Source organism: Caretta caretta, chromosome 3 (genome assembly GCF_965140235.1).
Source record: "Caretta caretta isolate rCarCar2 chromosome 3, rCarCar1.hap1, whole genome shotgun sequence".
In the NCBI taxonomy this organism is placed as follows: domain Eukaryota; kingdom Metazoa; phylum Chordata; order Testudines; family Cheloniidae; genus Caretta; species Caretta caretta.
Window position 1 is genome coordinate 196,925,763 of NC_134208.1, and position 14,137 is coordinate 196,939,899.

The 14,137-nt window shown below is 40.2% G+C and overlaps 1 protein-coding gene across 16 annotated transcripts in view; it reads right to left on the reverse strand.

Annotated features, from left to right (window-relative positions):
• The window catches only part of EHBP1 (EH domain binding protein 1), a 321,978-nt gene that overhangs the window by 175,821 nt on the left and 132,020 nt on the right, over positions 1–14,137 (reverse strand). For 15 of the 16 annotated variants that reach the window (XM_048842663.2, XM_048842662.2, XM_048842660.2 and 12 more), the window contains exons 6-7: positions 10,790–10,971; positions 5,998–6,137 (exon numbers count right to left, since the gene is read on the reverse strand). In XM_048842663.2, the coding sequence (XP_048698620.2) occupies positions 5,998–6,137; positions 10,790–10,971 (322 nt within the window). Of the gene's footprint in view, positions 1–5,997; positions 6,138–10,789; positions 10,972–13,629; positions 13,718–14,137 lie in introns of those variants that run through there. The other variant, XM_048842664.2, reaches the window with a different exon arrangement.

Here is a 14,137-nt window from a genome sequence, read left to right on the forward strand (position 1 = left end):
AGGTAGGGAGCCTGCCAGCCCTGCCAACCCCCATCCCCCCCAGCAGCCTCAGGGGTCCTGGGCCACCCCCCCAGCATCCGCGGTGTCCCTGGGCCAACCCTCCTCCCGATTTAGTCAGGCGTATATAGTACAAGTCATGGATGGGTCACAGGCCATGAATTTTTGTTTACTGCCAGTGACCTGTAAATGACTTTTACTAAAAATACCCATGACTAAAACATAGCCTTACTCATCAGGGGATGTTCTTACAACTGGACGCTGGTGGGATGCAGAGATTCCTTGACCACTCTTTTCCACTGGACATAAACCACGCACTATGCTTTGGTGCAAAGAAGCCAAAAGCAGAGCAAGGATCTGGTACAGAATCTCTAAATATTTAAGACATATAGCCAAAAGCTGCTGTACTAAAAATCTTAGATTTGAATGTTTTGCAAAGACATACTAACTCTTCCATATAAATACGTAACTGATTTCCAAGTAGGAAGATGCAGTACAGTCTATTCTTAAGATGGTGCAGCCATCCCAGAACACATCTCAACCAGATTAGCTTCCTAAACAGCCTTGGTTTTATAGGACTTAAAAGTAGTCAATTTGAAATCAGTCAGCTTAGGAGTCTTAAGCTCCTTCTTGTTCAGCTTCAGCATACAAAGACTTGCTGGAGATCTGAAAGATGTAGTAGCTACATTCTGAGATTTCTTTTGGACTCAAAACAGACTGATAGATGTATTTCTTTACTGAAATGAAAAGCAGAATATAAGCTTATAAAGCATAACTATGAACAAATGACTAGTTAAAACAGGGTGCAGACATTGAATTCTTTGATGTGGTTTGAATCATCTGGTCCCATCTGCTACCCTAAACACCTTTATGCATTTCACTGTCTCTCATTACAGGATAAAATGGTCTATATTATATTTGGAGCGTTGAAATGGGAAGCATAGGAATCTATGGCCTATATCCTCTTTTGTACATCTCATTATCTACACACTCACATTATCTTCGTCTGCAAGTAACCCACTGAAGTAAATGGGACTTTTTGTGTGGTTAGGTGCTATTAAAGAGTAGTAAAGGTGTCAGAAGGTTGGGATGATCAGTATTACAGTGTGTGATTCTTCAGAGATCTCTGCTTGAAGTACACGTGGGCTCAAGACTCCACAACTGATCACATCTGGGCAGACTGCTGAGTGCATGTGGAACACCAGTGAAGTCAACAGGTCTCTGTGCAGGTGCAGAAGTCAGCATACTATTAATTGCTGCATGAGGGCTTGGGTGCCTATTCAGAAACATTAAGTGACGAAATAAAGCATGCATAGCTGTACTAATTTTCTTAATCATGAATCAAATGTCTTAAGTATGTCAACGGAACTGGTGCTCATTAAGGCTTAAGTATGACAATTCTGCAATTTTAAAATCTCTCTCTTTAAATTACACGGTAGCTAAAAAGTTTGTAACTTTACATTACAAACAGGAACATGTATGTTATTTTTTCAAGTTCACATAACATAGAGTAGTTAAGTGGACTTCTTTTAAAATGTTAAAAAAAATAAAATTCAATTAAAAAGCCAGGCGGTGACTAAGCATGAGATATTTTCAGGCTCATGGATTTTTTTTTTTTTTAAGTTACTGTGTAATGACAATAGGGTGTCACAATTGTGGCTTGGGCGGTCAGGTCTTGTGGTCAGAGCAGTGATGGACAAGTCTAGTGGTTTGAGCAGTGGCAGTCAGAGGCCAGGAATGGTGTCAGGAACCAGGAGTCAAAGACAGAGTGAGGAACCTAGGGTCAGGAGTCCAAGATCAAGCCAAGAGGCGGGTCTGCTACTACAACTGGCAGGGGAGACCATCTTGTTGTACAGACACTTCCTGGAACTTCTCTTGGGCTTAAATAGGGTGCCTGGACCAATCAGGGAAGCTGTCAGTTTGTCCTTCCGAGATGGTACTTCCTGTGGGGTTTGTCCCAACAGGATTTACATAGGCTAATACAAACAGCCCTACTGCAGCTGCTGGGTAGTGGTGTGGACATGTCTGCTGTCCCACAGGGCTAAGAATGGAAAGCCTATCGCAACCTCAACTTTAGGGTCAATTCCGTGACAACAATTATTACATTCAGTTCTCATATTGTGCTTTCAACCTGCAGATGCCAAACAGCTTTCGAGAGGTGCTTTCCTCATTCTATAGATGAAGAAACTGAAGCATACACAAGTTCAGTGACACCCGAAGTCACACACCAAATCAGGGCAGAGCTAGGAATAGAACAGAGATCAATCTCTTTACTCCCCTCATCTATCATCTATTGAATGGGTCACTAACTGCCATGATAATGAAATTACAATTATTTATTTATATTACAGCCACATGCTGACCCAAATCCAATGCTCACAGTATTCTGTAAAAGGAACAGAGTTTGCAATAAAATCCTCAGAATTAATTCTACATATACATCCTTCAGTACAGCTATCTTTCAATCTCCAGACAATGAAAGAGACAGCTCTCTGAGTGATTAGACCTTGAGGCAAAAGTATGGCAACACTTAATACTACTATTTGTACAGTATGCTACTTTACATCTTCAAAGCTCTTACAAACATTAACTAATTAATCCACAAAACACCCTGTGAAGTAGTTAGTGTTACTACCCCTATTTTACAGTTGGGAAAACATATATAGAGAAGTTAAGAACAGTCAGGAATCCTTGTTTTGCAATAACCTAACCAGGCAATGTATGAGAAAATGTACGCAGAAAACAAGTGTTCAAAGTGGGTGACAGCACTTATTCTCAATTAGCTTTAAATGGTTCTGTAAATGTAATTTTCAAAAGTCTGATTTTTATAGTGCCATACTACCTCTTCAACTTTGTTTTCTCTTCCCTCTTTCTATATTTTTTCACTTTTTCTAAAATCATGAACATTTTTCAAAATAGCTGTGCCTTCTGGTCTAACCCCATGTTTCCAATCTCTTTTTCTACTGCAGATATTTTCCTCCTTTGGTTTTTAGTTTTCCCTGGAGTTTCATTTATTTCCCCTTTCAGTACATTTACTGTAGCGCTTTTAGGACCCAATCCAACTTCCATCGAAGTCCATGGGCATCTTTACATTGGTTTCAATAGATATTGGAACAGGACTGTAATATTTACTTTTTCCTGATTACTTATTGTCCTTTCTTTATGCTATTTCATCTACCCATTCTTCTCCTCCACCCTCCCTCTTACTGCCCAATTCCCTTTTTCACCTCTTTCAAACAGGAGATGTTCAGCTAATGGCACAGTTCAGCAGTTGCAGCACAAGCCAAAACGGTCTCTGAGGCTGACCTTTTCCTCTCACGCTTTTTACCTGTGGGTCTTAGGACATGCCTACACTTACAGCACTGCTGCTGCACTGGTACAGCTGTGCCACACAGTGCATGTGGTGAAGACACTCTACGACGACGGGAGAGAGCTCTCCTGTTGGCATGAAAAACCCACCCCCTTGAGCGGCAGAAGCTGTTGGTGGGAGAAACTCTCCCGCCGCCATAGCACTGTGCACACTAGTTTACGCCAGCATAAGCTGTAGTGTAAACATAGCCCTAGAGTGCAACATTTACAACAACAGCAACAAAAAACAGACTGGTTTTGCATGGTAAGAAACCGAAACCTGAAAAATCTCAGTCTGAGTACTCACTGGATATGGAATACTCTTTGCTCAAAGGCATTCATCCTTCTGCCTTCCAAGTAGCCATTCAGAAGGTTTGTTTCAACAGATAAGCTTGGTATTTATATCACCAGTTCAGAGAGCGGGAACGCTATCTGGGCCAGAACCATGGGTCCAAGCTGCGACTGGTGCAGGATTCAGGGTAAGTGTGTGGAGGAGAGAAAAAGCAGCTTTAAGCAGCTGTAAGCTACACTAGGTCCTCCCAGGAACGTCCCTACACTTGGCAAAGTAAAGTGGATGGCATAGACTTAACTACACTGGCTTTAGACCAGCTGGGGACTCCCCCTACATCACAGGAATCCCTGGCTGGCCTGTTAGAGAAGCTCTCCATCCCCCTTGAGTGGAACAATGCAAAAGGGATAGAAATGGGAGCCAGAAGCTGGCACTCTGCATCTGTCAGCCTTTCTACATATGGGTTTTCTGTTGCACCATCACAGTAATATCTTGGTATTCCCTAGATAAAGTAGGTCTGCCCCCATGATCTTTAGTGGGCTTTATGGAGCTTTCTGCTCTTCTCTTTCCCCTAATTATAGGAGGCCTTGCTTCAGGTTTGTGGCGTTTTTGTTCTTGATTATAGTTTATCTGTTTTGTACATGTACCTAAATCCTTCTGGATATGGTGGAAAAGCTTCCTCTCAGAGATGGATCTTGCAGCATGTCCTAAAGGTGATCAGCCTGGTCGTATTCCATCCCTTGACCAAGAATGCTTTATCTTAGCCTCTCACACATTTCGTCCTGGGCTTTGTGAGCAGCACTGTCACAGAAAAGTAGAGCATGGATGGAGATCAGGTCACTGACATATCTGGGTCCTGACCTGCTTGGGGCTTTAAAGATTAGGATCAAAGCCTTAAACCAGAAACTGAAGTAGTCTAGAAGCTAAACAAAAGTGATTGCAATGTTTCAAGGGTGTTCTAAGTACCACTAGATCCAAGTAGTCATAGCTGCTTTTCCCTGACCCATTTCAGTGCTAATGAGGACTAGAAGAACAATGATGCAACTCCAATGATTCAATTAGTCTTCCCAATGCAATCCCACAATACTTCTTGTGACACTCAGGAATAGCCCTCGATAACTCAAGAGAACCATTTCTGCAACCTGTCAGTCAACCCCAGATGCCATCCTGTTCCATACAGGCCCAACACAGCTGCTAAGTCATTACATGGCTGGTCTTGGCTCCACTTGGCACCCTCTCACCCATCTTATTAAAACCACATGGCATTCAATTATTTAGATTAACTTTTTTCTTTTCTTTTTTTATTTAAAGTAACCTGATACACAAGGGGATGTGTTTGTGCCTTTTTTTGCCTCTTTATGACTGATGGAGGGCACATGAAAGGCATCTTTCCTCTTCTGGAATCTTTTCTTACATTAGACATTTTTATTGAACTCAAATGCTTGAATAGCAAGGAGAAGAACTCTTAACAATTCATCATATTCATTGTTCAGGTAAGAGCTGAGAAGAGAGACAGCTTTCATTTCAGACCCCCAACAAGTCCATCAGAGAAGACCTGTCCTGACTTTCCTGATATTTCTCAGGGAAAAAAACAAGCATGACTTACACATTTCAAAAAAAACCAAACCAAAAAACCACACAAACTAAATGTTTAACATCGTCTTTATACAATCCAATCTATTTTAATCCTTTGCAGGTCATCTTTAATAAGTATATGTTCAACCCTTGAAACACATAAATTCAGAAAGGAGAGAGCTGTGCCTGAAATTGTGGGACAGGGGCCACAATACACAGGCATAACAATCGTAGGAGGAATCTTTGTGTTTGGACATGCTGATCTGATTTGCACTCACCACACTAGCCACCCTGGACACACTAAACCCTTTGGGGTCAAGAAGTTCAATAACCATTTAGCTATAATATGTAACTTGAAATAGCTCAGTTATCTAATGCAGAACATTCTTTAGACTGTTTTCACTATGGGGAACCTGATTGGGTCCTGCCTCGGAGCAGTCTCCTGCTTGCTGATGATCAAATTCGGCCTCTCTATCCATTTCTGCCCTTTCTCTCTTGTTTTCTCCCCTCCTGATTGTTCCCATCTCTTTTCCTGTCCTTCTACTGCTCTGTTTACACCTCTCCTTGGCTTCCCCTTCTGAAAATGCGATACAAAGAAATCAAGTCTCTGAAGTTCACAAAAATTAGCCTCATGTGTAGTTGTATTATCAGGACATATGCAATTGGATTATCCTAAATTGCTATTTTATAAGAAAGCATATTCACAAAACAGAAGAATAAAATCCATGGAACTTTCCTGATTATAGGGAAAAAATATTTTATTTATGTCCCTTTGTGACAAGACCAACCTGTAATTTTTGCAGCCTTTTCCTCCTGATTCACTCTGTTCTCTTCATCTTCTTCATTGTCTTCCTCAAAATCATCTAAATTTCCAATGTCGGCTTGCTTCATACTCATCAAACTAGCCAGGCTCTGCATGTCTTCATCTCTATACCACAAATTCCAATACATCAAACAAATCATTAAAAGGCAATACTGTTCAAGTCACATTTGATAGTATTTTAGGGAAATACTATTTTTTCAAAAAGAAGTTTCCTTTTCTTTACTAAGGGCCTGCTCGAAAACCTTTTGAAGTCAAGGGATAGCCTTCAGTTGACTTTGATGGGCTTTGGAAGTAGTCTTGAGAATATTTATAAGAACAAGAAATGAATATATATGTTCATACTGTTAATTTATAGATTACAAGTTTCCATTGCCAAAAACTTAAAAAGCAAAAAATGCTTTCATTAAGGGTCAATTTAATCCTCTCCTCGTACAATTTTTTAAATCAGTCCTGAAGTTATACGGAACAGTAATTTATTCCCTTTGGGGGTCGTTCAATATAAGCTGAGGGTTTTTGGTCAGACCTAGTGCCTAAGAACCACCACCTTCTCCTCAGACTCACACTACTGTCAGTAAACTAGAGTTTCTTTCCTAAATGCACGAGTACATAAACAAGAAAAATGTTTATAAATTATGGGCCAATTACTGCCCTTGCACAAATGCACCACTACAGTGTGGATTACAACCGAATCTTGATGAAAACATGGCTGCAGACAAAAGATTTAAAGCAGTGAATGTTCTAAAGTGCTATTTCCATAGCAACCAATGTGTCTTCAAGTTCACAGTGTCATTCTCGAAGCATGGTTGGACTCAATTTTTTAAAACTATTTTAATACCTTTCTATTGTTTAATCAATAGTAGTCTATTCACTTACTTGCCCAAAGCAAATTCTTTAAAAATAGGTAAGTAAAAAATATAATTAATTTCCCCCTCTCCATGTTACGAGTTAACCATGGTAAAATAGGGTGCACTGATTTTGTGCCTGGGCTCATATATTTTCATGACAATGGTACAAGGTTACTTTAAAAGCCATCCTATATGGCAGTAAACTAAAGATCAAGTACAAACCAGGCCCAAATCCTGCACAAAAATTTACACGAGTAACTTTACACATCTGCATAGTCTCAATGAGTTCAGTACTAAATAAATTGTGAGATCTTTGGGGCAGGGATAGTCTCTTCCTATATATCTGAAAAGCACATAGCACAATGGGACCCTGATCTTAGTTGATGCCTCCAAGTGTCACTGTAAGATAAATAATAATTATTAATACTAATAAATATCCAAGAAATCACAAAGGTCCCTCTCTTACTGGTTTCAAATAGTCTTCACAGTAAATTCCGTACATTGGCAACTGATAACTAGAGAATCTTCTAGTAGCTGTGAGGGGGAAAGTTCCAAGATAAGAACCTATCAACTAACCATACTGAGAAGGACAATCCTCAAATGTTACTCTCCCTGTCTGGATAACTAATAAGTTCAATTCTAGTCTTTAACCAAACAAATTAAATGAAATGTAGCATCAGCACAGCCAGAATACCACATTTTACAACTGGATATAAATTACAGGTTCACTATTCCTCTGGAGACAACGAAGACCGGGAGAAAGAAAACTATAAAGCTCATAAAGGACCTTGGTGTCAGGGTGTAGCAGGTTATATTATTTTCCCTAGAAAAGCATAAAACCCAGTCTAGAACAGATATGGGGATTCTGAACCTCACTTTACAAAGTTACAATGGCTAGGAGGAGATAAAAGCTAATCCTGCAACTTTCTCTTCATCCTTGTTCCATCCCACCTGTTTTTCCCTGAGCCCCGCTGCCTCCCTGTCCGCCTCCCCATTCAGGGCTTAATTTGTCCCAGGGCTTGCCGTAGCTGAGTAAGTCTGCTGTGAAAAGTGATATTAACAAACATACAAATATTACTTTTCACAGCAGAAGACTTACCAGCTAGCAAGTCTTAGAAAAAGAAAAAAAAGCACAACCAAAAAAGCAAAACAAACAACAACAACAAAAAGACTAGAACATGCAAAGTGCCTTATTTGTGTTTCTATTCTGTTTAGGTCCAGTAAAGAATAGAAACTGTAAATTATTTTTATTACTGAGTGTGAAAAAACCCCTACATAAATAAATTACAATGATTTGGACATGTATATGTGCATATTTATTTGTTTTTCCTAAAGTTAATTAAGTAATTTTAGGAAAAATTGTCAGCATGACCACCAGCAAGAGTTGGTGGCCGCACTCTGAGGCCACCAAAAAATTTGTAATGAGAACCCCTTACTTAAGCTCACCCCATGCTTAACTTTAAGTATATTCTTGAGTCCCATCAATTTCAATACAATTTAAGCACATGCTTAAGTGCTGTCCTGAAGAGATTTGTTTTCATGAATCAGTCTAACACCATTGTCGAGCAGTCTAAGACAGAGGTTCCCTGTTGATAGTGCAAGAGGAGGCTGGTAACCAGCTGATGGCTCCTTTCCCTCATTTCCAGCTGCTAAATTGTATTAAACAACAGCTATAAATACAATACTTTTCTAGTATTTTTACATGTCAGTACAGTCAGTAGTTTCCAAAGGGATGTTATGAGATGGCAAATGGGAGAGAAAGTTGTCTGTGTAATTGTGAGTGGCAGGATAGGTGGTCTGTGAAAATCTCTGTGCCAAAATCTGGCCCACATGAAGAAACAGTTTGGAAATCCCTGTACCAAAAACAGTTCTGGGGTAGAAAAGTGTGATATATAAGGCTGGGAAGGATCCACAGATACCATCAAGACAGCCAAAGCTGCCCACAGGCTGTTAACATTCCTGAAAAAAATTAGCATGTGAAATAGACCACCTTAGCAATAGTCTCCCTGTCCTATTGCCTCTCTATCCTGCCAGCCCTATATTCTGCCATGAGGAAGAAAGAGAGAAAAAAGGGGCTAGTTTGCTGGGATGATTTGGGGAATTTGTACAATTCTGTGTGAGGTTATGAACTCTCTATATGTATTTTTACCACGGTGCAAATGCCATTTTGCATTTCTCTGTTGTCCTTTTACCTCCATGTTGGACTGAAATTCCAAAGGGTACTGATATAAGGCGGACAACAGAGGGTCATTAATCTGGTTGGTCCTCGATTCAAAGACAAACATCCTAAACAACAGGTGGCCTCCCATCTAGAAGAATTGGTTTGTGTGGGGAGAGGCTGCCTGGCAACAAAGTAGGGGGTCTGAGCACCTGAGCACCTGATCCAGGCATCAAATGACAGAGGGACTAGAAAGTTATAAAAGGCCAGGAGCTTGTCTATTTGGGGTCTTCAGCCATTTTCACCAGCTCAAGCAGAGAGAAGCTGCTGCATAATCCTGATGAGGCATGGGGGAACCCTGCCTCCCTGAACTATAGACAGTCCCCCAAGGACTCCAACTGAAGGGAGAACTAGAGTGAGGGGCACTATGTTCAGGATGTTTGTTGTTTTCTAAATGAGCTGTGCTCTCTGGTGTTTTCTCTCTGTTAAGTAATGAAAAATGGTATTTTAGAATCCTCTGCGAAGTGTATCTGCATGTGTGAGGTGCTACACTTATCACATGTCCCAGAACGGAAACTGTAAACCAGACAGCTCACACCTTCCGTAGGATTCTGGGCAATGTGCAAGAGCTGCAGGGGAAGTTTGGAGGAGCCAGCACTAGTTTCAGGGTCTAGATCAAGGATGGTCAAACTTACTGACCCTCCGAGCTGCATACGATAATCTTCACAAGTTCACGAGCCATGCCCCAGCAGGCGTGCCCCACGGGCTGAAGTCCCGAGCTCCCCTCCAGTCTGGTAGGTGGAGAATGGGAGAGCACTGGCAGTTCCGCGAGCCGCACTTTAACTGTAAGAGCTGCATGCAGCTCATGAGCCATGGTTTGGCCACCTGTGGTCTAGACAGTTGGATAAGGGGGGGTCCTCACTGCCAAGAGGGGTATCAGATAAGAAGTCTGCTCCAGGAGTGAATGCTGAAGATGCAAAGCCAAGGACAGTGCTAAGACTCTGCCCAAGCAAGCTAAGAACACCTATAATTCCATGGCTTGGTGAATGCCCAAGTAGGGGCATTTGACTCAATTTGTAACACTTGCCAGCCACTCTACCCAAGCCCATCTGAAAGCAAGGGATGCAGTGCCTGGAACCCTACAAATAAAATGAGGAGGGAAAGATGATCTGGAAAGATCATTAATTTCTTCCTCTTCTCTGAAAGCTGCTGAGGTAAGCAAGGTGTGTGTGTGTATGTGCGTGTGTACACAGGTGTGTGTGTGTACGTGCGCAAAGCAACAGCTCTGCAGGGAGAATGGGAAGATCAATGCTCAAGTGAGCTGGCTTCACTGGACGTTCTCCTGATCAACCCAAGAATGCTCCCTCTGTCTACGTCTTATACTCCATCCTCACCCATCAACAAGTTTTGGTTCTCTGTGTGGGTGGATGCTAGGGATGTCTCTAGCTGAGCACTGATGTTGCACTCTATATCCTCCTCCCCCACCTGCTCCCTTTCAAAGCTGAGAATATTTTTAGGCAGCTGCTTTTTAACGTATTAATACGGTAGAAGAAAATGTCTTGATCTGAAGAACAGTAAACTATAGTCAGAGTAAGAAATTACGTTTACTCAGCCTCAGAAACAAAGTATGACAGGAATGATTGGTATGCTGAAGGATACTCTCAACTCCTGCCACTCTATACAGCTAGAGTGCTCGCTACCCAAAGAGGTCTTTGAAAGGCAACACAAAGCAGCCTATCTGGTGACAAACTTACGTAGCTTTTCCTTCCCTCAGGAAAATACATGATAATGAGAACTGAAGGGTGGCAGATACAACTTTCTTAGATAAAGGCTTGAATTTTAACTTGACATCTGTCTGTGTAGGCATGGGGCTTGCATATTGCTTCATGTTGATGCTGCTGGTGGCAAGTGCTTTTCTGCGTCCAGAAGGTGATTCCTGAAAGTAAACATAAGCCAACATGAAATAACTTTAAAACATAAAATAAAGAGGTGAAGAGTTGTAACACAGAAACCAGCAGTTTCATAAAGAAGAAGAAAAAAACTACCAAATAGATCGACCTCATTCTTTTCTCCAGTGGAGAGGCAGAGTGGTCCAGTGGATTGAGTAGTACCTGGGAGACAGAAACTCCTCAGTTCTAAACCTGGCTCAGTCACAAAGGGCCTGATCCGAAGACAATGGGAATCTTTTAATTGTGTTCAGTGGGCCTTATCATCAGCCCTTAAATCACTAAGGTTTAGATCCTGCACTACCATTCACATGGTGGACTCTTACGCTCCCTGAGGTCAATGGGACTCTGCGTGGGCATAAGACTCTACCCATGCAACTCCATTTGCAGGTTCATACTCCAATTTCCACTCTGGAAAACAGGGCTGATGGTACTTACTCACCACACAGAAGAACAGTGAAAATTAATATTGAAAATTAATATTTCTATGTTGCTTTGAAAAAACACATAAAGTACTATGCAATATTAAGTAGATAAGAACTATTTTGAGCTGCTACTAGGAGTTTAAGCATTGAGTTTAATGTTGAAATATTTTTCAAAGCTATTTTCTTTCTAACAAGCATAGTACATGTACAACCTGAGTTGCAGATTTCTGACGTTAAGATTGACAGTATTTCTAGAATGTCTATAAAATCTTTGGGAGAGAAAAAATTAGAGTAAGATCAAACCCTGATTCACATATGAAGATAGAGGTGTTCTAAAGAATTCAGATATAAATTAATCTAAACTACCTCTAAGAATCTACTACACAGTTTTGTCTCTAACCCTCAGCATAACAGAAAAGAAATGATATGTAATCAAGTTCTAATGGGGGTGGGGGGGAAGAAACTGCTGTTAACTTTTGAAAAATGTTCTCACAATAAAACTACATTTTACTGCGGTCGGCAATTTGCCTTGAATAAAGACTACTAATTCAATCAAAACATTCAAGCATCCCTTTTTCGAAGTACTTGACATTTCTGCCCAGTAGAATAAGTCAGAATGTAATATGTCATCCCCAAAGAATACCTTGTTTAAAAAACTAGCCTTATCGGTCAGATTATGCACAGGAATATTATACAGAACTATTAGTGCATGTAGATACCTTATGAATGAATTTCAAAAATGCATCAAACACTTGAGAAGGATTTAGGCCCTCTCAGAAGAAATACTTAAGAATATGCAAATACTCTCAACTGAATCAAGTTGAACAGATGCGACTATCGCAAACAATACAAGTGCTCTTTCCCTGGCCACGACTGTCAATCAAAGAAAGAGATTAAGGTCCAAGGTTCTGATAATGTGTAAAATGAAGAGTATGATGAGGGAGTTTCAATCTATTACTGATATGAACAACAATAAACTGTTATTGTACTGGTTTCAGAGGAACAGCCGTGTTAGTCTGTATTCGCAAAAAGAAAAGGAGTACTTGTGGCACCTTAGAGACTAACCAATTTATTTGAGCATGAGCTTTCGTGAGCTACAGCTCACTCAAGTGAGCTGTAGCTCACGAAAGCTCATGCTCAAATAAATTGGTTAGTCTCTAAGGTGCCACAAGTACTCCTTTTCTTTTTGTTATTGTACTGTACCTTTACAATAGCTAAATACTACAACTAATTTAGGATTCAAGATTTACTGCAGCATCTGTTCTGAAAGTAATGCGTGAGAACTGGCACAATATTTTTTTATTTGTTCTCTACACAAATCCGAATAAGCAGTTTGCTTCTGAACAAGAACATGTACCTTGCATAATAATTCTTTGCCTTTATTACAACACTGCAGTCTAACAGTATCACTGAAGATCAGTTGTTTTCATTCAAAACCTTGAAAGAGGGCTGTTTTATATTTCTATATTTGCAAGTTTCAGATTTTTCTGTTTATGGTCTGGATGCAATTTTTAATTTTAAACAATTGGCTAAACCTTTACTTAGCTAATAGCTTAAAGTATTTTTAATAGTTGTAGAGAAAAATAATGTTTTGTAGCTTCTATTTTTGTCCTGCAGAATGCCTAAAAATGTTGTAGAAGATAGCACATGGATAATTACAAAAGTATAACTGATATGGCAAAAACGATAGTCTTATACTGGCACATGTACTTTTTTTGTCAACCAGAAAGGAAGAAAATAAAAATTACACAACAGTCAGAATTATGCTTCCATTTACAGTGAGACCAAAAATATACTATTCCATTGTGTGGGCTATAATGATCAGGAAATATTTGTCATATTTGTACTCAGTTCCCTTTTTGAGTCAATTTGGATGGGTTCACGCTTGCAACCATCACAAAAAATCCCACCTTAGTCTGTTCTAAAATTTTATAATTATGGTAACTGTTATTCTTATCTAGAGGGTTGCTATTCAATGTATGTCTGGGGTTGCTTTTCATTATTTCAATGCACTCAGAACCAGGGAATCTGGTTTCACTTAAACCCATTTACAATAAAATGACAGTTTGATGAGACACAACTACAAATAATGCAACAGAATACATATCTTGTTAGGTACCCACTCCTTTCCCCTTATTAACACACAAAAGGAACAGGCTAGGAAAAATCCTCTTGACTGAGGGACAATGACAATCCCAAATGGAACAAATTAAATTTGCTTACCTACTCACAGCCCTCTGGATAAGTTGCTGATCGGCAACAAAATACATGAGCGTACTGATCAGCTGGTGTGTCTATTCTGATGCTGACAATGAAAACCAGTCTCCCACCTCAGTATCCTTGAAATCACGAACAAATGGAAAAAGAAATGGATGCTCACCCAGCCTGTTACTTGGCTGAATTCCTCCTCTCTCTGCTAGTTGCACTCTATAATGCACTTTGTGAAGAGTGCATGTGACTGATGCAATATGAGTTCTGCTTGCACTGAAGTATGGGGTACAACTGTAGTTCATTGACATTTACAGTGAAACAGAGGGGGAAGACCAGCTTCCATTTGTGACAACAGTTTGAGGTTTCATGTTCTCTGTGTATATAAAATCTCCCCACTGTATTTTCCACTGAATGCATCCGATGAAGTGAAATGTAGCTCATGAAAGCTTATGCTCAAATAAATGTGTTAGTCTCTAAGGTGCCACAAGTACTCCTTTTCTTTTTGCGGATACAGACTAAC